The sequence below is a fragment of the Theobroma cacao genome, chromosome 10 (genome assembly GCF_000208745.1).
Source record: "Theobroma cacao cultivar B97-61/B2 chromosome 10, Criollo_cocoa_genome_V2, whole genome shotgun sequence".
NCBI lineage: Eukaryota > Viridiplantae > Streptophyta > Magnoliopsida > Malvales > Malvaceae > Theobroma > Theobroma cacao.
This window is the reverse complement of record NC_030859.1, coordinates 992,595-1,014,943: the sequence shown is the minus strand read 5'-3', so window position 1 is coordinate 1,014,943 and position 22,349 is coordinate 992,595. Positions and strand designations below refer to the sequence as shown.

Below are 22,349 nucleotides of genomic sequence, written 5' to 3'. Positions count from 1 at the left end.
GTGAATTTAACAAGATCAATTTCAATTTTAATGAAAAAGTTATAATATCATAACATATAATATGATAATAATTAATACACACATACATAAAAGTAGTATCCAAAAATAAAAAAAAATCACCAAAAAAAATATAAAAGCACTATCTTATAGATATATTCAAAACTTTACCTTTAACTATATAGAGGTAAGAAATCAATTTAGAGTGTATTAATTATTTTTTGAGTCAAATTTAAGTAACAAAAATGAAATTTAATCGAGTTCGACCCCGATATATAAGTGGTAAATATGTAAATTATGTCATTGACATTCTTTCATGTATCTCTAATATTCCCATTTTAGGAACCAAGCTGGTGCCATGTTTAGATAATCCTGAGATCACCCAAAAACCTACTCGATTATGCCTTGACATTCCTTCGTTGGTTTATTTTTTTTTGAAAGGTCCTTCGTTGGTTTATTAATTGTATGTAGAAAGAAACCAATCCTTTGGGAAACTTTTAGTTCCAACTTATGAAAGGGGTAAGACTGATTGAATTAGCCATCATTTAGTGGATTCCTAACTCATTTTTTCAGCTTTCATTTCACTGATTACAAGCTCATAGTGCTGATTAATTATAGTTTACAATTCTAGCTAGTCAACAAATCTTAGTCTTTTGTATTTGGTTAATGTCATTTTCTTGTCAAAATGCTAATCATTTGAGTGAAAAAATGACCCCATACTGTCAAGAAATTCAAGTTTTTTGACAAATGATGCTTAACAGATAAGGTTTAACAAGGCCAGGGCAACTATATGTATAATTAGTTCTTGTTGATGAACCCAACCAAGCGGCCAATCAAATCTAAACTCAATTTGGCAGTTTTTTGTGCTCGATGGGATTATCAAGCATGAATTTCCATTTGATTTGGATTCATTTTTTCAGTTTACATTGTTGTTAGTCTCCTCTCTTGCCTCAACCAGCTCCAAGGTAATGCTAATTCATTTGGTTTAGCAATCTCTGCAGCTGGTGGAAATGATACTGATCAACAAGCTTTTTAAAAAAAAAAAAAAGTAGAAATTTTATTAATTTCAAAAGCTTACATGCGGTAACAAATCTTGAATTTTATAGATAAAAGACTTATAGTGGCATAAGAAGTCAAGCAATTGAAAGAAAAAGAATAATACACATACAAGAGGACTAAACTACTCCACACAAAAGTGATATCTAGTGGAAATCAGCCCCCAACCAAGTAGAGGCCTATCCCGTACATCAAATAACTAACTAATCCTAATTCAGATGTACTTACCTATTCATCAAATGACCAACTAATTCAAAACCTGATACTAAAACAAACATCAAAACCATACAAACAAAAAGAGACCCAATATTGTAACAAATTACACAAAAAAAACTGTAATCCAAGCCTATTGCCTTAACTTACAACATCCAGAAAAAGCAAAGCTCCAACAGGAGTAAAAGCTCCACCCAAAAACAGACTTATGGTTGACGTCACTTGACCTGAACATATCAATTTAAGAATCATCCCTAATCTTAAAAGCTCTGATAACATTCATGCATCCATCTTTAAACAGGCAGCCTGGCTCAATTCCTTGAAACTTCTTCATGCAAAACAACACTTATCAAGCCAAACACCAACCCATCAGAAACACTTTCACGCTTCCAACAACATCAGCTGGACATCTCATGTTAAAAGCCAAGAACAATGGTGATCAGCTTGGGAACATGCAGTTGTGGAACAATTCAGTCCATTTCTGTCGTTAGCCTGGAATTACTTGCAGTCACCGGCATCATAGAGTGATCAAGTTAGACTTGCAATGAAGGAAACTCATGGGGTCTATATCACCATACATTGGCATCTTTAGCTTTCTAAGAGTGTTAAATCTTCAAAACAATAGCTTCAGCCATGAAATCCCATAGGAAGTTGGCCGTTTGCATAGATTGGTAGAGTTGAAACTTTCCACAAACTCCTTAGTTGATGAAATTCCTTCCAATATTTCTGCTTGCTCTAAAGTTAGAGTTGTTGATCTTTCAAGCAACCAATTAGTTGGAGAAATCCCTGTTGCTTTTGGCAGCTTGTCAAACCTAAAAAGAGTATCTTTATACAAAAACATTTAAGGGGGAGTACCCACTTTCCTTAGGGAACTTAACATCTTTGGAGAAAATTTCTATCAGTGAAAATAGATTAAGTGGACCCATTCCTGAAACTCTTGGCCAACTCAGGAGCCTTACATTTTAACTGTGGAAGAAAATAAACTTTCTGGTACTGTTCCTCAATATTCAACCTCTTGAATCTCACAGCTCTTGATACTGGCTGAAACCAAGTTCAAGGCAGCATTACTTGGGAGCTAGGATTCACCATGCCATCTCTTCAAATCTTAGCTCTCAGTGATAACTAGAAGATTGGTTGCATCCATCCACCCGCATGAACGAGGCAGACAAGGCACCAAAGGAATTGAAGTTTTCTCAGAGATTGAACATAACTGTTGATGTTACTTGCGCATTGCAGTATCTTCATCACCATTGTGAAACATCAATTGTTCATTGTGACCTAAAACTAAGCAATATTCTACTCGATGATGAAATGATTGGCCATGTAGGAGACTTTGGATTAACAAATATCATGTCTACAGACTTGCAAAGTTACTCTACAAGCCTATCAAGCTCATTAAAAGGAACTATTGGTTATGTTGCACCAGGTAAATACACACTTCTGTTTCATTCCTATCAATGTCAGTAGCTTTCCTGAATCCATTAATCTTAGCTAATTCACCATGATTTGCAAATTTCTAATAAATAAAAAAACTTATGAATATGGCTTGGGAAACAAGGTGTCTACCTGCAGTGATGTGTACAGCTATGGCATCCTTTAGTTGGAGATGTTTACAGGGAAGAGGCCAACTGATGAAATGTGTAAAGAGGATCTGAACCTCCACAACTATGTTAAGCTACCATTGCCAGAAAGATTGGCTGAGGTTATAGATCCCATTCTTCATCAAGATATAGCTAGAGGAGGAGAAACAGCTACAAGTAATAGCAGCAATAAGAACAACCAGAGGGATGAGAGATTCCTTCAGTGCTTGATTTCTATATTCAGTATTGGAGTCACCTGTTCTGCTAAATCACCCAGCAAGCAAATGAACATGACTAATGTCACTTCTGAGCTTGTTTCTATCAGAGTTAAGCTTCTTCCAACTCGATTACTCCATTGAAGCCAAAGGTGATAGCTTCCAATTACAGCACTGCAGCTTGTTCTTCCTCTCTGGTCAGAGTCGAAGTAGCATGGATCTCTAAATAATCCAATCAAACCCAAAAAAGGCCCAATAAAGCCCAAATAATTGTCCAAAAGGCCCAAAATAGACCCATTTAACCCAACCCAAAAGAAGATCATTTGAGTTATCGCCTTTCATTTAGACTTCCATAGATTTTCCATTAAGCCTTCGACGTGTCCGTACAACACCTTGCCCCAAAAAGCAAAAATGTCAACGTTCCCCGATTCGTTCACTCAACTCGACGACGACTCGGTCGAGTCTCTTCCACACCAGGAACATGACGGAAGCGGCTACGAAGGATACGACCCGTCTCAGCAATTCGACTCTTTCGCGGCCGAGTCGGACCCGGCCAAGGACTCGACTGAGGACGTGTTTGAATCGCAGCCGTACACGAATGGTGGAGGATTTGGCCAACATTTCAGCGGATCGGACGGCCCCATTTTGCCACCGCCATCGGAGATGGAGCACGAGGAAGGGTTTGCTCTCAGGGAATGGAGAAGGTTAAGATCTATTAAAATTTTGAATTTTTTTGAATAATTTCGTTGATTTTTTGGCTTTATTTTTTGTTACTGTAAAATTGGGGAAATTAAAAATTAGAACTTGGAGTCAAGAATCTGGCAGTTAGGTGTTTTAGGACTGTGAAAAGAAAAGGAATTAGAGAAAAAAGTTCTAATTTTTGGAGTTATTTTGATAATTTTAAGCTACAGTAGGGTTTTAAGTGGAGAAAAGTTTAGAACTTTGGGGGGAAATTTGGGGAACTAGAAGGAAATGTCTTAGGGTTTCATTTCTCTTTGAATCTCTGCACTTTTAGAGATTGAATTAGGAGAACATTTGGAAATAATAATTTCTCTATTTTTCAAAATTCCCTCATTTTCATGTAATGTTTCTTCATAATTTGGGTTCAATTTTGTGAGTAATGTTTTTGTTTTGTTAATGAAAATGTGTAAGATGTTGTATATTTTATCGGTTTCAGTGGTACTCATATTGGGCATTTTTGCTGTTTTAATTACATAGGGAGAATGCTATCCGATTGGAGGAGAAAGAGAAGAGGGAGAAGGAGTTGTTGAGCCAAATAATCGAGGAAGCTGAGCAATACAAAGTTGAGTTTTACAGAAAGAGAGAGGCCACCTGTGAAAGCAACAAAGCGAATAACAGAGAAAGGGAGAAGGTACTGTTGACTTTAAGCTGTATGGTAATACAGATATTGATATCATACTTTTCTTCGTCTATGCTTGAACTTTGAGCTGGTAATATGCATTGGGACGGAAACATATTCTTGAGTGGTATGAAACTCAGTTGTCCTATTGAAAGTTTGTCTTGCAATTGATGAGAAAATAGTAATGCACAGTCAAAACTTAAATATGTGGTAATTCGTTAGGAGTTAGGTGGTCAATGTTTTGGAGTAGGTTGGATTAAACCGACTTATCTTAATGAAAATAGCTTCTGTGAAAGTAATTTTGAAACCTATTCCCCAAATTAAATTAGAATTAAACTCAAGTGTGTTTCCTGAAACATGATTTTTTCATCATAAAAAAATTCTTCATGAAGCTTTTCATTAATTTGTCAAATAACTTAAGACACCAAAGAAAGGACAGAGGTGAGGGTGATTTCTAGAAATAAATGATGCAGTTGGTGATATTCAGAAGAAGGAAACACATTATGGTTCTATCTCAACATGCACATAGACAATGTTGAATTTCTAGTTTTACCATTTGTGAGCTGAGCAGCATCACAGATATTTAAAAAATTTCTTCACCTAGGGGCCAGGAGTTGTTGGTGTCACTTTATTTAACTGGCTTATAAATTAAGGAGGAATGTTGGTTTCAGATGTGGAGAGAGTAATTGATACTACTATGTGCTTGACCCATTACATCACACCACTTATTCTGGAAGTTGATTAGCAATGTAACTTGCTACTCAGCTTGTTAAACTGGTAATATGTGGTAGCTAAACACACTCTTTTTTAGTGAAATAATGAGGACTCAGTTTTTTGTGTTAGAGGATAACATTCGTGTAATTTGCTTAACTTTTGTTCTCTGACTTAGATGCAGAACAATGTATCAGGGCCATATATAAATTACTCATCTCCTTGTATTCTGTATGTCAGATATTTGTAGAAAACCAAGAGAAGTTCCACACTGAGGCTGATAAGCATTACTGGAAAGCAATTGCAGAGCTCATTCCTAATGAAGTGCCAGCAATAGAGAAGAGAGGAAAAAAAGATAAGGAGAAGAAGCCTTCCATTGTTGTGGTCCAAGGTCCGAAGCCTGGGAAACCAGCTGACCTTTCAAGGATGAGACAGATACTCTTGAAACTGAAGCACAATACACCTCCCCACCTGAAGCATTCTCCACCGCCAGCACCTGCCCCTGCAAAAGATCAAGATTCAAAAACCAGTAATACTCCTGTCACGGCTGCTCCTCCTGTCACAAGCACCCCCAAGGCTGTAGTTGCTGCTTAATATTTTCATTTCGACGTTTTTCAGCTTCTGTAATCAAAACTATCTTAGATTATCTTGTTCTGATATGATGTTTAGCTGGTCATCATAACCAGTAGGGTATATTCGATTGTATGAGATTATAAATTAGGAGTTTCTCTTTGCATGAATCTATGTCATTTGGACGGGATGTAGACTGAGATAAGTTATTTTGTCTATAGAATTTCTTTTTATATTCAAGCCCATAACTTTCTCATTCTCCTCTTTCGTTTTGGGATGGATACTAATGACTGCCTCTTATACCGTTGAGGATAAACCCCAAGCCTCAATCTAAACTTTACTGAATGTTCCCGTCCCACTGCCTGGAATGATCTCAGGACCTGGAATCTTGGACCAGCTCCTTGCAAGGGCTCTCTTCATGCTTCCTGGCTGAAAAAAGGTTGGAATTCCCATTCACAGAAATGGTTAGTGAAGCATATCCACAGCTGTAGGAGCTTGAAACCTAGGGAAGAGTTTATCTTATCTACCGTAATCCATGGCTGTCGTTGTTTACAGTTCTTCAAGTTGTATCAGAAGTTCCTGGCTACTTTAATTTTGTTTTTCTCCTATTGGAATGAAGCCACCAAACATTTCTGATGCAGAGAGCTTGATCTTATGAAGAATTATGGCCCACAGTTTGCTGCATTTCCCAGATTTAAAGACTAGTACTATTCTTTTTGTAATCACTTCTATGCAACCTGCAAAAACAGAGTTAGATGGGTGGTTAGATGTGGTCCAGCTTTCATGTACTGCCATACTAAGAAATATTTTCTTTCATGACAGGCCAACCTTTTTATCTTCCCTTTGGAACTGGAGAGGTTTTTCTTTCTCTAGTCACTTTCTGGGACCAAGTGGACATTGCGCCTTTCTGAATGGTCTTGCAAGCAATAATACAGCTGCAAAGCCTTTGAATTATCTTGCAAATTGGGCAATCTGAAAGAGCCTGCTCACATGCTAAAAGTTATCACTCAGCTTTCATGCTTCTTTCTTTGAGAAGACAAGTTGCAAATGTCACCTATAGGAAAGTAGCGTATCTCAATCACATATCCGATAGGTAGAAAAATTTTGAAAAATTTATAAACTTAAACAGTATACAATCTATCAAGTTAATCTTTTGCATAGGAAGTAATCATTTTATATTAAAATAATATCAAAACGAACCAAATATAAACTAGATTCACACCAAGCATCTCTAGAAGGAAGCAAACTAGGTGGCTGACGACAACAAAAGTGTTTCAATCTCTTATTGAATTTTAAAATATTTATAAATATAAACATTACACATCTTATCAAGTTAATATTTAAAAAATAATAATAATTTTATGATAAAATAATATTAAAGCAGACTCAATTTATATTAGACCCATGACTTCGAAAGTTAGCAAGCAAGCATTTTGAATATCATGATGACTTGTTCTTTAGTTGTGATTCTAATTCTTAATTAGAGGCAGGAAGCCATTTCCAATTGTTGTTTTAATACGATTAATGGATGACAGAATTCTGACATTGATGGACAAGGAGATGAAACTGGCCAAAGAGTGGTGGGTATTTGCAACTCGTATGAGCTTCAATTTCCATCTCAAAAATAAAATTCATTCCAATTGGGAACAGTGTGGTAGCAAGGTAAGCTGATCTCTAGTGTTTTTTCCAATGACAGGATTTCACCATTACAAAGCTAGTTCACAACAACTCAACCGTGTAGAATTTGGGGAAGAAACATGTTTAGCATCTACCTGGTGATCCCTAAATAATACAAAGATCGTGAATTACACAATAGTAAAACAAATCTAATTAGCTTTACATCGATATTAGAATAACAAATCCGGAGTGGTTCAATCCTGGAAATTTGTTCTCTTCCAAAGGTCGAAGATTGAAAACAATAATGTATGGTCATATCTCATGGTTGTTACACCACTGACCATCATCTGGCATGCACACTGGCAGGGGATGGACCACCTCTCTCACTGCCAATATCATCTTCTACTTCGATCCCATCTAAACAAATGCCATTGTTATTGACACTAAGCTCCGAACTAGCATTACTGCTTGTAGCGAGAGGGGAATCCGAGACACTAATAGTTCTGCCTCGTGTAGGACCTGATCTCACACTGTACATAGATGATGCTGGAATATTCATCATCAATGGCCGTAAATTATTAGGAATGCTTCGCCTTATATCCTGCTCAAGATAATATCGAAATCAGAGAAATAATTAACTCAACTTTTCCCCTCAACCGTCAATTTCTATATGTATTGGCCCATAAAAACCAAAAAGTTGATACAGACTTGAACGAATGAGGGATAAGCATGTTATCCAGATACATACAACTATTAACTAGAGGATTTGGGATATCTTGACAACAACATATTTAGATTGTTGTACTCTCACATAATGGATCCTAGTTTAAAAATATAAAAGATGTTGCCATAGAAACTTTAAGGAGATACTTACCATATGCCTTATAGCCATATCGAGCGATTTCTTTGAAAGTGTTCTTCCAAAGCCCGAGCTATCTGGTGATGAAGACTTCCCAGACAAGTTACCATGAGGAGAATGTTTATCATCTTGCTTGGGTGGTGCCAGTTTTCGCATGTTTATCACCCTCTCAACCATTTTAGTTCCAATTACCACAGGGCTCAAGTTATCACTAACTTTAGAATACCCACGACTTACAGCAGGAACAGAGCTCCCACTGACATGCAGCATAGAACCATTAGGGAGACGTCCTCTTGAAGGAGAGCATGATTGTCGTCTTGGTCTACCAGTAGGACCAGGTTCAACAGAAGAAGATCGAGAACTTGGTGCTCCAGGCCTACCTCTAGTGGCTGAAAGTGGTCTATCAGGTAGTGATGTTCTTAAATTTGGTGGAGCGTCAAGTGAGAAACCAGGCATCTCAGAAGGCTTCCACGGTCTAGATTTTACTGTCGGAGAGGCACCACGTGATGGTACAGAATTTCTGGAAGCTGCAGGAGTTGGCTTTGTGACTGAAGGTGATGATTTAATTGGAGGAACAGATACATTAGAAGTACTTGATGGAGTTGATGGTCGACGAGTTGGGGTGGCTGCTCTTGATACGGGTTTGGATGAAGGTATAGATGGTCTTGCAGTTGGCGTTGAAGACCTAGCCGTGGACCTTGTTGGCGTTGAGGATCTTGCAGAGACTGTGGGTTTAGTTGCAGAGGATGCAGTCTTGGTTACAGAAACTGTGGGCTTAGTTGTGGATGTTACAGGCCTTGTTGCAGGCTTAGTTGCAGATGTCACAGGCTTTGCTGCAGAAGTCACAGGCTTAGTTGCAGATAGTGAGGGCTTTGATGACGATAATGTGGCCCGAGTTGTGGGTGTTGATGATCTTGTAGTTTTGGATGCTCCAGTCAATGTATGGCGTCCAGTGGGTGTTGCAGGTCTTGAACCTGGACCCCCTGATGATGAAGGCCTGCGAATGCCTGTACTTGAAGAATTCAACCCAGGGGACAGAGCCGGTTGCTTCGGTGCTAAGTTGCCCCTGGCAGCAGACTCTGGCTGGGGATTTGCTAGCTATAAACATAATGAACAAAAAAATTTCCAATAAGTTCGTCAACCCAATCAGCATAAAACCTAAAGGTCCAAAAACATAAAAAATAACCATAGAAACAATCTTTTTGGGATTTTAAGATACAAAAACACTTTTGAAAATATGGTTAATCCATAATATATTAACAGGTACACAAAGAGTTTTAAAACTTCAAAATGCTGATTAAATTAGGCATTTATAGTAGTAATTCCTGCTAAGGAGCAAAATAGTACTAATGAAATGTAATGGCTAGTCAGAAACACACATGGAGAAAGTGCGATTAATGAGTTCCAAGATAGCAGGCAGTCATCCATGCCGGTTCCCAATCCCAAAATTAGACTGTTTAATGCAGATACAAAAATAGAGGGCCTTAATTTTGCTGATTCCTGGCCACACTCTGATCTAAAAGCTTGGTGGAAAATAATCAAATTTCACAGCAAAATGCCCAACACAGGGCTAAGTTTTGTAGAAAACATGGCCTACAAGGATCGGACTTTCATTTAATAAATGTGGGATGGGATAACTTCCTATTTCCAGCAATTACTATATCATGTATTTTAATCATCCAATATCCAAACTTTTCAAAATACATATCATCCATATTATAGTATAAAGAAATTTTTCTTACTCTAGATTTCAGGGCAGTGGGACGAGGCTTTGGAGTACCAATCTGACTCATTACAGACTTTTGCGACTCCATCTCCAAAGAAGGAAAAAGAGGAGTACCAGGAGGTGTTAAAAGCCTGAAATGGAAAGAATTCCTGTTAATATCGTCATACTGAGAAACTATTTTCACTTAATTACATCCATGTGGAAAAGAAAGGATTAATACAAAGCTGAGGCGAATGTAAGGACCTTAACACATCTCTCAACAGATGGCTGGAGTTCATCCAAAAACTTTTACAATCTAAATGATTTTGGATTTAAAACCCATATTTTAAAATCTTTTAGCACTCTTAAGATCAAGGATACACATATTTTAAGATTCACAACATGAAGTTGCAAATAGTATCACGAAGCTAAGAACCTGATTAGGGAATAACTAAAACATGTACAGAACAAAAGTTTACTTTTTCAATGTTTCAATAAATTAAGAACTTCTTTTGAAATTGTTACAAGTCTACATTCCTAACAAACCAACACTTTAAAAGATGTCAGAATTTCAGTCTTTAAAGCAAAATGACTAAAAGCTTAGTGAAGTTAATCAAGTTTTGTTTACTCCTGGATTCAAACAAGCCACCAAGTATTAGTTCTTTCCATCCTTAGTGTAGGCTTCAGCCCCACCAAAACAAGAATTTCCCAGTCTAGTCCCTACCTTGGGACCATTTCTTTAGTTATATCAAGGTATTGAAAGCTGATTGATTACAAAAAAAATCGAAGGAAATTTTTAACTAAATATTTGACATTGATATTTAACATTTGGGTTGTTTCGCACACCTTGAACTTAACACTTTGAAGCAACTAGTCTAGAGTTGTCTATGGAGTAGCAGCTACAACCTACAAACTTTATAACTTCTTTTTGGAAAACAAAGCAAAAGGAATAAAAATAGGATTCAGAAAATATGACGTCCGAGTCTGATTAAATTAGTGACAGAAAGGAGACAGAACTGTGAGAATCAAACAGAATCAAGGTTTTAACAATGAAATATATTTCATATCAATTCAAAAGAACTAGGAAAGTGAAGTTCGAGTTCCCAGCACAAGATTGCAAGCAATTCATCGAAAGGAACCATAACAAGTCATCATCAATACTTTACTTCAAAAAAGCCCAAACCAAAAGCAGCCACCAAAGATTAGATAACATAAATGCTCTAGTTGCTGGTACTGACCCCAGGGCACATGCTAAAAAATGCCCATCACAACCATCAAATTGTTAACTTTAATCAATCACACATGTCATCAATAATTATCATCCTTCTTTTTTGTTTCCTTTCCTCTCTGGCTCTCTCTCTTCCAATTGCCTTATTAATCCTTTGGCCATGTTTAAGTAAATTCACCGAAACCTACCAATAAATGATAAAAGAATACGCAACAAAAAAAAAAACGTCCATCCAAAAGCAATACTAAGCCAAGCATGAATATGACTTATAAAATGAAGGCTTTGTTTGGTTGTTCCTATTACTTCTTAAAAGCTACAATAAACCAGTAATATTATTAATTACAAATAAAGAAATAACTAAATTGTAAAGCCAATTTTAACATTATTATTCACTTCCAAATCGAAAGGCGCTTGCTGCATTTTGCTTTCAGTCAAACGATACCTATATTAATAAATTCAATTATATTAAAATGAATAAATAAACAAACAAATTACCAGTCATAGTCATTTTTATCATTATCAGAGTTAAGAAAATCATCAGCAGCAGCAACCGTCTTTCTCGCCGGAGTAGCCGTCGATGCCGAAAGATTAAATATCGGAGAAGTTCCAGGTTTAGATCCTACAAGTTCCAAAAATTTCCAAATTACCACAACAACCGAAAGTTTTCAAAACGAAATCACGAAAAAAAAATTAAATTTTAAGAAAATTTCAAAACTTTACCTAAAGGAGCATCGAAGTCTTCAGAGGAGTGATTAAGAAGAAGATTACTCTGCTCTTTCTCTCGTTTCCGCATCTCGAGAAACAATGCGAGCTCTTCCTCTTTCTCCTTCATCATCGAAGCTCTTAATTGTTGCCGTTGTTTCAACGCCGCCGCTTGCATTGCCGTTTCTTGCTGAGCCCTAAAGCTTCGATTCATCTTTTCTTCACCTATCTCAAAAAATTCTTCTCAAAACAGATCAAAGAAGCCTTTTTTTTTTTTTTTATCTTTCCAACTCTAAACGCAGAGTTTCGAAGAGTTAGGTCGAGCTGGGGAGCTGGAAATGCGAGACCACATTGGGAGGAGGAGGAGAAGGAAGGGAAGAGGGAAAACGACAATGGCGGAGAGTGGCAAGGAGTGTAAATAAGGGGATGGAGGGAGGGGTGAAATGAGAAGAAAAGGGAAATCTTGAATGACGGGACAACTGTAACTAGAGCTCTCGTTGTTTTCTCTCACTTAAAGGCTACGTTTTCAGATTTTTGCTTTTAGGTGGATGGGTAATCACGATAATACCCTCTTTTTTTAAATATTTCTTTTTTTGGTCATTTTTATTTTGCAGTCATGCCCCTTGACTCTCAAATATTCCAATTCCTCCCATTATGGGCTTGAAGGGGCTTCTTCATCTTCTTGCTCAGGCCCATTAATCAAATCCATGGGCCGAATTGCATCATTTTCGGGCCAAGCTTTCCAAGTTATTATAATGTTTTTCTTTATATTATTTTAAAAAAAAGAGATTCGGTCATGTTTTGAGTATAATGAACATGCATCAATCATTAAATTAAATATTTAATTACATATTATATAATGTTAAACAAGAATAATTCTTTTTGACCCTTGGATTAATATACAAAGCTTGATTTATTAAAAATAAAAATACATTTATTATTTGAATATTTATTCTCATCATACTAAGCATCTAATTTAAATACATATATATATATATATCTTAAAAGTATCAAGTTTAATAACCGTTTTTCCCCAAATTTGTACAAAATCGATATAAAAATTACCCATTAATTCTTGTCAAGTAAAGATACTAGGAGGCTAAACATCATTCATATTAAATAATCACTTGATGTATGTATAATTCTTTCTTTAATTATGATTTTTACTATTGAGTTAACTTGACCGAGCCTATAAGGAGATGGAAATAAATAAGAGATAAGATGAGTCTTAGAGTTTACAAATAAGAGTTTTACTCCACCTATCAAGTATGTTTTTTGAATTAAAAATATAAACATGTAACAACATGAGTCAAGCAAAAATTACAAAGCCTTTTAAGCTTTAATTTAAACTTGGAACATGGTCAGTCAAGCTAAGGTTGTTTGCTTATGTTTCAACCAACTGGAGTTATACACCAAGACAAAGATTCTTGAATGCATAAAGTGTATTCCAAGCTTACCCGAATTTACAAGCTAGTAAGCTTGAGAGTTTTTGACCTTTAAATGATCTTGAATATTTGAGAGGTTTAGGCATGGCCAAGATTGGAACTAGATCTTAATTTAATGAATCTCATGTACATGTCCTTTCATAGTCTAACACATGTTTTGGTCTTTTTGGTATTTTCAAAAAGATACTTTGGACTTTTTGCATCTTTTTTTCTTCTTTTATTTTTTGTTTTTTGGACTTATCGGCCATGTTTTCCTGGTATTTATTAAAAAGGTATATTTCAAGGCTTAACGACTGACCAAGTTACACAAATTAACCAAAGAATAATATTAACAAGGATGTCATTGTTAAGTGATGTTTTATAAGCTTAAGCATCACATGGGAAAACTAAGTAAGGTAAGGTTAGACCGAGTCCACCATCTAACAAAAAGGTTTAAGGTAATTCTAAGTTAAGTAATGCAAGTCAAGAAAGATAAACTTGATAAGTTGGGATTTTGAAAATCTATTTAAAAAAAGTAAAGAGTGCTCAATTACAGGATACACAAGATAGTTTCTATTAAGATTCGATTCTAACACAAATATAAGATTTGAAGAAAAAAAAGACATGATAAGATCGACGTTAATATTAAAAAATATTATAAATAAATTGTCTATTGTATTAAGTATAGACTAAAATATTTTAATCGATTTTCAACCTTCAAAGTCCTTGACGATATGGTCTAGTTAGGGTCGGAATTTTATAATCGTCGCTTGTAGTTTCTTAATTTCTTAGTTTCAATACTTTTAGCCTTTAAGCTGGTAATTGAAAAAATGAAACGCCAATTTCGGGTCATTCACAGAATATACGACTTCTTTAGGTCCTTAACTGCAAACCAGCGAAAACAAATGTTTATATACTTTTTATTTTATTTCAATTATTATCCATTTTTCGTCTTTCTTTTCGCACGAAACCAAAAAATAAAAAATAAAAAAAAGAAGAAAACAGGAATATAATAATATCTCGTCAATGGCGTAGTATCGTGGAAGCTCGAAGATTGATTCATTGGAGGTAGAAAGAGAGGATCTTTTCTAGTTGGAAAAGCGATGTCGTTTTAAACATATAAACAAAGCTCCGAAATTTATAGGATTGAAAGTCGGTTTTTTCTTCCTTTTTGTTTTTGACTGCGAAAAGGAATCGAAAATGAGAAACGAAGCGAGCAGCAGCAATAGCAGAGAAGAGAGCGTCGTCGTCGATTGCGGCCGCCGTCGAAGCTCCTGCGGTTATTGCAAATCCTCCGGTCGAACCAGTGTCTCTCACGGTCCGGTCATTTTAGAGTTCTCTTCCTTTTTTTTTTCAAATAATTTTCATCGATTTTTATTTTCATCGTATTAGTAGTTAATTGATTTAGGTTTAAGCGTTGATTATATCAAGTGAATTATCGGTAAATGATTTTGAGCTTTGCGATGCCTTTGTTGATAATTTCTGATTCTTTTTATTTTCCTTTTGGTGTTGGATTTTGCAGGTTTATGGGCGCATAGTATTACAGTTAATGATTATCAAGGTTCGATTTTTCCGTGCTTTTTTCCGGCGAACTCTATGATTTCGTATTGTTAGCTGGAGAACAATGTTTGATCATGCAATTTTCTGTTATGTTTAAATGAAAACATAAAGTAGAAATGAAGAATTGGAATGTGTAATTCAAGATTAGGAAATTTCGGGTTATTGAAAAAGGAAAAATGTTAATTTTGTTTGTAAGGGATTTGTGTGAGTATCGAGATTAGCACGTTGTCGATATCATATGTGAAAGTTGAATTTGAATGAGATAAGAGTTGTGGGGTTGTGATCATTAAGGCTATCTGAATTGTTCATTTCTAATTCGTTATTTTTTTTTTTTTTCATATTGATGTGTTTATATTTGTTGGTTGATGCTATTTCTCTATTGCTGCTCTTTAGATCTTCTTGACTGTGGTTGGAGGAGATCCGGATGTTTCCTCTACAAACCTGAGATGGAAAGGACATGCTGCCCATCTTATACTATTCGTTTGAAGGCAAGTGATTTTGGTCCTTCTAAAGAGCAACTTCGAGTATATGGACGAATGCAGAGGTATAGTCATACCTTATCTCTATCTCACTTTCTTGATATCTTTTCATGTTATAGTAATTGTTTTTTCATCGGACTGCTTGAAAGGAAGTTGCTTTCATATTCTAAATAAGCTCTTGTAATTGAGCCATTTAATCACCATACTCTTAGTCCTAGGCTATAGTTACCAAAGGGGTTTTGTTTGCACGGGTTTCTAAATATGGAGATATCTCCTGTGTTTAGTCTTAATTACTCACTGACATATGAAATATTAGACCATGCATCCACCGCATTCTTTTGGAATTTGCAGATCCTTAGTTCTGACAGTAATGTATGCCTAGGTTTTTAGATGGCACGCTTGAGGTGAGAAAACCAAGTGAACTTGCAGAAAATCCAAATACTTCTACGCATAGAGGCAGCTCTGTCTGTCATGCTGTTTCAAGCTCAGCAGCGAATGAATCTTTTGCTTGTGTCAAGAAAGAGGAAAATAAGGCAGAAGAGTTCATGCATCATTTATCTGACCTAATAGACAAAGTGGTGCATACATATGTTGGAAGTGGGGAATTTCCTTTTGGAATTCAATTGCCAAAAGCTGCAGTCAAAAAGGTTTCGCATGCCAAAAGAAAGTTATCAGTTGAAGGGACAGAATATCTTTTATACTCCAGCAACATTGCCTTCCAAATAGCAGCTACTTTAAGGCGGACATGTTCAGCTGAGAAGGACATGCAACGATTACGATTGTCAGGACATAGTGCAGAAGAAAATGGTCTATGCCCCAAATCTGTTGCAGAAAAGTTGGCATGTTCTTTGAATCAGCTAGCAAACATTTCCAGCCTGTCCATTAGAGCTTGCAATGGACATGTTAATTTTTATTCTGCTGCAAAAAATGTATCTTCGGGTGGAGATGTTCAAATTGTTGCTCAGCCTGAAGAATCTGGGAGTGGAAGTAAAAGCTCTTGTAAAAAGAAGAGCTCTGAACATCCTCCAGGAAAAAAGAGGAAGCTTGAGATCCGTTTGAAAAAGTCCAGTTTTGATCCAGAAGAGTATGCATTGTATAGACGATATCAGATTAAAGTGCATAATGATACACCAGATCGTGTCACAGAAAGCTCATACAGGAGGTTTCTTGTCGACACTCCCTTATTATTCGTTTCACCTTCAGCTGATGGCATGGTTCCCCCATGTGGCTTTGGCTCTTTCCATCAGCAATACATCATTGATGGCAAGCTAGTTGCAGTTGGTGTGATAGACATCCTTCCTGGATGCTTGTCAAGTAAGTATTTATTCTGGGATCCTGATTATGCGTTTTTATCACTGGGCAAGTATTCAGCTCTGCAAGAAATTGGTTGGGTGAAAGAGAATCAAGCCTATAGTGCTGGTCTTCAGTATTATTACATGGGCTATTACATACACTCCTGCAGCAAGATGAGATACAAAGCAGCGTATTACCCATCTGAGCTTCTTTGTCCTCTTCGTTACCGGTAAGTTTTGCCCCAAGTGGCGATGTGCATGTACACACACTCACATACGCACACATTTGTTGATTTCCGGAAACCTCTGCCAGCTTTAGTTTGATTATTTTGATCTCCATAAGGTGAATACTTTCTAGTGCATTGGCATTTAAGTTTCTTAAGGTAAATGACCAAGAAGTGAAGGCATCCAGGAATTGTTGAATCATTCCAATGATCCAACTGTCGTAGTTTCTCTATCCAATTCTTGATATTCTTGACTTTATATGAAAATTTCATCTTCAAGTCCTGCCTTGCTTCATGTAATTAGAGTTGAATATCTTGAATTGCATGTTTATGTCTGTCTGCTTATACCAGTGACATTCAGAGTCTTATGAGCTGAAATGATATTTCCAGGTGGGTTCCATTTCATATAGCGAGGCCGTTGCTTGATAAAAAGAAATATGTTATCTTATCTGATTTTGCCAGTTTACAAGATGGAGAGTCCACCCAATCCTGTATTCCTGAAAGTGTCATGGAATTGCAGCGTGATGACATTGGACTAGAAGACTCGAATGATGTTCCTATTGATGATGATGAAGAGATGATTGACATTGAATCTGAGAGCTCTGATGATGAATTGGACCCAGAACCAAGTGGCTTGGGGTCTACTGCAATAGAAGATGGCAATTTGACTAATGTTTTAGTTGGACTGAGGGGATCTCGACTAAGATACAAGGCAAGTAATTGCTAGATGCTTGTTCTTTACTTATCTTCTAGTGCAATCTGTTCAGCATTGTGTAAATGTTTTTATTCTAATTAACGGTTTCTTTTTAAAGGATCTACAACAAGCATTTGGTCCCACTGAAAGGAATTACTTAGAAATGCAATTGCACAACTACCAGAGAGTGGTGGGCTTAGAGCTGTCTGAGCGAATGGTTTATTCACTAGGCTAAACTTATTTGACTTAGGAACCTGGTCTTGAATCAATTTTACATTTAAGTCTTCCAAGCTTTCTGGTTGCTGAAGGAGAGCTGTTCCAAAGTTCGTTTCTTGGATCAGGGTTCACTTCCATTTTAATTCATCCAGTTAAGAAGCAGAAAATTCCTAATCCGGGTTCCTCTATGCAGCTTGCTTGCATGTGAACTTATTCTCTTGGTTTGCCAATTGAAATTGCGGTAGGTTTCTTCGAATTGAGGAATTCGAATATGCTGCTTTCTACTTGTAGTGACAATATATGGCATTAAATAAAATTTGCTTTGACTCTTTAAGCAAAAGAGGGCTTTTCCTTCCCCCCCACTCCCCTTCTCTTCATCTTTGCTGTAGTTATACAATATAGGCTAATACCCAAACTTTTTATTCCTCACAAATCGCATATTCTGATTCTTTTCTGTTGAAATCAGGTTGATTGACATGAATCGTTTATAGCTTGAATCAAAGAACAACCCACCAAAAGGTTGGTGCTGCCATTAGATTATCTGGTTAATGGCAAAGCCTACCTAATACGTTTTCTATATTATGCTATTGATAGATTACACGTTTAAGATGTTACGACTCACTGTCGTAAAGAAGAGTCGTGAATCTCATATTGATTGTATATTAAAATGTGATTTAATACTCAAATGTTTATACTTTTCTTTTATAGGACAGAATCGTATCCAATGACACTACTTAATCCCATTTACGAAGGGAATGTCCGAATATGCCATGTATTACTTTTCCACTATATCAATGGATGCCAACCCAGCTTCAATCCAAACCTGTCCCCATACTTCTTTATTTATTTATTTATTTATTTTAAAGAAACTGTTAATAATACGAAAATGGGTTCTTTTTTAAGGCAGACTCTTTATTAGAATAATTGTATGTATACAAAAAAAAAAAACCTTCAGGTATGAATTGATTGATAACGGTGACAGAATCCAACTTATTCAAGTTAGTGGTTTATGTCACGCAAGAAGATATCTCATTGAACTCATTCCTTCTTTCTTTTAAACCTTCCATTTTTAGCATGATTTCAGAGGGAAATGGTGTAATTGATAGAAAGCTCATTCCAAATTAGGCCTTGACACTTAATATTTAGTTTATTGATTGGTGCATAATCCCTCTATTTTAAAAGCAAAGCTCGAATCTCTTTCCTCCAATTATTTAAAAAAAAAAAATTAAGCCTGGAACATGAAGCTAAAGATGGAGTACAAAAGATTGAATTGCAAGTAACATATATCAATCACTTCAATCAGAGAGCTTAGACTCTTCTCAAAGGCAACACCCCAAGGATTAAAACTCGAAATTTGTAGGTTTCAACCTGAAAATTTTGGGTGCAAACCTTGAGGAAATGAATGAGGTTTATGATGATTTAAGGCACGTAAATTATAGCATTCTGCGTAAAAGATAGAAATCCTTGAGTAAAGTTCATGAATATTGACATCTGAAACTTCAAGTTGCAACACAATAATCAATCAGGTTCTGACATTAGCTAAATCAGAATGAACAATTCAATGTTTTTCCAATCATGTTATTCACAGCAAGTTGGACAGGCTGCTTCAATAAGGAATGCCCAGTTTTAAGGATTCAGATGAGTTGAATGAGAACAAGGGGTTAACGAATGTACAATTGGAATGGACTGGAATTCATTGTTAATCAAACATCATCTGCATCACTCCCACCAACATGGGCCCCATGGCTGACCCAGTAATGGCTTCCGTCAGGACCAGAGACCTTAAACCTAATCAACAACATGATCCAGAAAATCTCTATTAAGAACATCCACTCTAACCAGATTCATAGTTTTTCTCCATATTTCTGATTATTTACTCACCGTTCAAGGACGGATTTTCCTTCTTTGTACTTCTGGTTCTTGTCATGGGCAGTTTCCTGAAAGAAACTATCCATGTAAATAACAGCAACAAGTATATAGACATAAACCATGAATTTTGAAATCTGTAGCACTAAAGCTTACATATTTCCACCCCACAATTGATCCACATCCAACACAGAAGATGTCAGCCACAGTGTGCAACCCCGTCATCATATGTCTATCTTCCTTCTCCCCAGAAGAAACATTCACTCTGTGAAATAATGGGAGATGAGAAATTATCTATGAAAATGACCATTGTGTACAGATGATCACATATCATTTTCTCAAAAGATCATGTAGGTGGGATGTCTATGAAGTCCATCCTTGACCATACTAGTTCACTGTTAAGCACATTAAAAACATGATACCTGCAATCCCCCCATACTGTCATTCATCTCTCCTGCTCTGACTTGTATTCAAAAAGCTAAAAATGATAAACATAAGAGGGGAAAAAGCCTTATGCTTTTGAGCTATTAAAGGCTATTACTAGCTCTAAAAGAAGTAAACAAATTGTTAGAATTAACAACTAATTCAACAAACAGAATTATTTATTATCCAATAAGCAAGATATAACTAGCCTCATCTCGCTTATCCAAAGGTATTAACAATAAAATGCTCGCGAGCACAACATAGTTTAAGAACCCTATGGTTAATTCTATCATAATAGAAGTGACTGGCATCTTATGGCATAGGCAAGTATTAGAGTTGTTGGTCCTCTTCAGACTAATTTCTAGACAGAAAATAAAGAAAACTTACACCTTACTGAAGAGGTATGCTTTCCCATGCCTGCAGTGGAAGGACTGAATAAAAGAACACAGGCAAAACACATGATTAGAAACTGTGTTTCTAAGAGAACCCCAACCAATATTTCTTTTCAGACACCATGAAAATTGTTAATACCAATGTGAAAGAGAAAAGAAGGAAAAACCCTTCAAAATGATGAACTATACCAATATGCATATTAAGTATATAATTGCCCCATTCTCATCTGGAAATTAAAGGTAGTATTACGCAGCACTTTAGCAGTAAAGCACTATCTGCATTCTTTACCATAATTATCATCCACTAAGCTGCTCTTAAGTCAAGCACATGCTTTACTTTGAAAAGATTAACCTCAGTCTGTAAGATGGTTACCATCTTCTTGACAGTAGCATGGCTTTCAGAGTCAGTTGTTGGTATCCAGTGTCAAACATCACAGAAACAAATAAACAAACTCTAACATTCATATTTTAAGGTCATTTTCATAGATACAAATGAAGTGAGACACACAGATCGGAGATACGTTTTGTGGTAATTAGGATAAACTTGGCATCCCTGCATCTTTTGGAGGATGCACCCCTCAACCACGGATGAATGAGGGGAAAGAACTCATACAGCCGACCCAACTACTTTCGGATTAGACTTGGTTTTCATCACAGAAACAAATTACAGCCGACCCAACTACTTTCAGATTAGACTTGGTTTTCATCACAGAAACAAATTGCAGTCCATGCCACAATAAAAGGTATAAGACTTCAATTCATTTCCGAATAGCTGGTTTAATCTCTAGCACAAGTCCTTTCAAATACAAAAGAAATATGTTTAACATCATATTTGTCCTAAAGACCAACATTTTGTCACAATCGTAAAGTGCCAAGCCCTTCCAAAAGACACTAAACTAACATTTACGCCTAAAATGAGACAAAAATAACAACATAAATTTAATATCCTCTCAGCATCGAGTTTATCCTTGATAAGTTAACAGACAGGTACCATTGAACTTCCAAAAGCAAAATACATAATTACATTGCCACCACACTGTGGTGTTTAATTTCGATGCATTCCTTGTTTGATAATAGAAGAAATTCCAATCTAAGCTTATCCAAAAAAAAAAAAGAACTTTCAATCTAATCAATCGTGGAGCCCCATTAATTATAAAGTTGATCCAAATAGAAAATGTTTATTAAATATTACTAGTAGTAATAAATGCTATGCAACATCTTAGATATCTCCTAATCATAAATAAAACCATCATTACATGAACACAATTAACCCAAAGAAATTAAAAACACCCAGATGAAAATTTTCACAAGATTATCACACAAAAGCCAAAGGAATCAAATTTTAAGAAGAAAAAAGAAGCAACCTTGGAGACAATATCTTCACAAAGAGCAAGATGTGTTTTGCAGTGCTTGCAGCTATAGACCTTCCCTTCAAGATTCACCACAAATAACCTCCCCATCTATCCACCACCCACCAGATCTTTACAAAACAAGCAAAAGATAAAAAGACAGAACCTTTGTTTTTTGTATATAAAAAAATGAAAACTTTGAATATCAAGTTGGGATTTTTATAAGTAAAAGAAAAAGGAACAAAAGATTGATTTTTTACGAAAAGGGTAGTTAGAATTGAAGAAAACGAATGGAAATCACAAGTGAAGAGAAAAGAAAGGAAAAGAAAAGAAAAGAAAGGGAAGAGAAAACTTTGTAGCTTGGGATGGTTGAAATACTTATTGATTGCCTATTGCTGCTGGGCGTTTGTCTTACCTCTCTCTCTCTCTCTCTCTTCTCTTTCCTCTTTGTCAATGTTTTGCGTAGGCTTTGATGTGTTGAACAAATGTTTTAGCGAGAAATGCGGCCCCAAGAAAGCTATCACAATTCACCATATATCTTCACCTTTTTCCTGTGAAGTGGCCAAGACGTGTAATCTACGGGTTACTGCCTTTCTTTTTTTTTTTTTTTCCTTTTG

At 36.1% G+C, this 22,349-nt stretch overlaps 4 protein-coding genes across 7 annotated transcripts; 2 read left to right on the top strand and 2 right to left on the bottom strand.

Moving 5' to 3' along the window:
- Nucleotides 3,305-5,942, top strand: LOC18585893 (clathrin light chain 2). The gene is made up of 3 exons (XM_007008962.2): nucleotides 3,305-3,765; nucleotides 4,280-4,433; nucleotides 5,373-5,942. Exons 1-3 carry the CDS (start codon nucleotides 3,473-3,475, stop codon nucleotides 5,724-5,726), a joined length of 801 nt encoding a protein of 266 aa, XP_007009024.2. The 5' UTR covers nucleotides 3,305-3,472; the 3' UTR covers nucleotides 5,727-5,942.
- LOC18585892 (zonadhesin) lies at nucleotides 7,313-12,315 on the bottom strand. Its single transcript, XM_007008961.2, has 5 exons — nucleotides 11,832-12,315; nucleotides 11,607-11,730; nucleotides 9,921-10,035; nucleotides 8,194-9,276; nucleotides 7,313-7,920 (listed from the first exon to the last, which is right to left on the bottom strand). Exons 1-5 carry the CDS (start codon nucleotides 12,025-12,027, stop codon nucleotides 7,663-7,665), a joined length of 1,776 nt encoding a protein of 591 aa, XP_007009023.2. The 5' UTR covers nucleotides 12,028-12,315; the 3' UTR covers nucleotides 7,313-7,662.
- On the top strand, nucleotides 14,208-18,053 carry LOC18585891 (arginyl-tRNA--protein transferase 2). Of its 2 annotated transcripts, XM_018129561.1 has the most exons (6): nucleotides 14,208-14,555; nucleotides 14,760-14,798; nucleotides 15,191-15,341; nucleotides 15,659-16,798; nucleotides 17,183-17,504; nucleotides 17,605-18,053. In XM_018129561.1, the coding sequence occupies exons 1-6, from the start codon at nucleotides 14,438-14,440 to the stop codon at nucleotides 17,719-17,721; spliced, it is 1,887 nt and encodes a 628-aa protein (XP_017985050.1). In that variant the 5' UTR covers nucleotides 14,208-14,437; the 3' UTR covers nucleotides 17,722-18,053. The 2 variants fall into 2 exon arrangements, with proteins under 2 accessions (XP_017985050.1, XP_007009021.2); XM_007008959.2 differs by lacking the exon at nucleotides 14,208-14,555 and having other exon boundaries at nucleotides 15,667-16,798.
- LOC18585890 (protein yippee-like) lies at nucleotides 19,167-22,332 on the bottom strand. Of its 3 annotated transcripts, none has more exons than XM_018129593.1 (6): nucleotides 22,148-22,332; nucleotides 21,748-21,863; nucleotides 20,379-20,422; nucleotides 19,725-19,833; nucleotides 19,584-19,639; nucleotides 19,167-19,490 (listed from the first exon to the last, which is right to left on the bottom strand). In XM_018129593.1, the coding sequence occupies exons 2-6, from the start codon at nucleotides 21,841-21,843 to the stop codon at nucleotides 19,406-19,408; spliced, it is 390 nt and encodes a 129-aa protein (XP_017985082.1). In that variant the 5' UTR covers nucleotides 21,844-21,863; nucleotides 22,148-22,332; the 3' UTR covers nucleotides 19,167-19,405. The 3 variants fall into 3 exon arrangements, with proteins under 3 accessions (XP_017985082.1, XP_017985083.1, XP_017985081.1); XM_018129594.1 differs by lacking the exon at nucleotides 22,148-22,332 and adding an exon at nucleotides 22,111-22,128; XM_018129592.1 differs by having other exon boundaries at nucleotides 21,748-22,332.

Excerpts from the sequence above, each read along its gene's own strand:
- LOC18585893 (XM_007008962.2), top strand. The coding sequence starts at position 3,473 with ATGTCAACGTTCCCCGATTCGTTCACTCAACTCGACGACGACTCGGTC. Across the intron at positions 3,766-4,279 it reads GCTCTCAGGGAATGGAGAAG|GGAGAATGCTATCCGATTGG; the intron begins GTTAAGATCTAT and ends TTAATTACATAG. Across the intron at positions 4,434-5,372 it reads ATAACAGAGAAAGGGAGAAG|ATATTTGTAGAAAACCAAGA; the intron begins GTACTGTTGACT and ends TCTGTATGTCAG.
- LOC18585890 (XM_018129592.1), bottom strand. The coding sequence starts at position 21,843 with ATGGGGAGGTTATTTGTGGTGAATCTTGAAGGGAAGGTCTATAGCTGC. Across the intron at positions 20,423-21,747 it reads GTGAAGATATTGTCTCCAAG|TCCTTCCACTGCAGGCATGG; the intron begins GTTGCTTCTTTT and ends TCTTTTATTCAG. Across the intron at positions 19,640-19,724 it reads CAATTGTGGGGTGGAAATAT|GAAACTGCCCATGACAAGAA; the intron begins GTAAGCTTTAGT and ends AGTTTCTTTCAG.
- LOC18585891 (XM_018129561.1), top strand. The coding sequence starts at position 14,438 with ATGAGAAACGAAGCGAGCAGCAGCAATAGCAGAGAAGAGAGCGTCGTC. Across the intron at positions 14,799-15,190 it reads TACAGTTAATGATTATCAAG|ATCTTCTTGACTGTGGTTGG; the intron begins GTTCGATTTTTC and ends GCTGCTCTTTAG. Across the intron at positions 17,505-17,604 it reads GATCTCGACTAAGATACAAG|GATCTACAACAAGCATTTGG; the intron begins GCAAGTAATTGC and ends TTCTTTTTAAAG.
- LOC18585892 (XM_007008961.2), bottom strand. The coding sequence starts at position 12,027 with ATGAATCGAAGCTTTAGGGCTCAGCAAGAAACGGCAATGCAAGCGGCG. Across the intron at positions 10,036-11,606 it reads GATAAAAATGACTATGACTG|GCTTTTAACACCTCCTGGTA; the intron begins GTAATTTGTTTG and ends TTTCCATTTCAG. Across the intron at positions 9,277-9,920 it reads CCACTGCCCTGAAATCTAGA|CTAGCAAATCCCCAGCCAGA; the intron begins GTAAGAAAAATT and ends TTATGTTTATAG.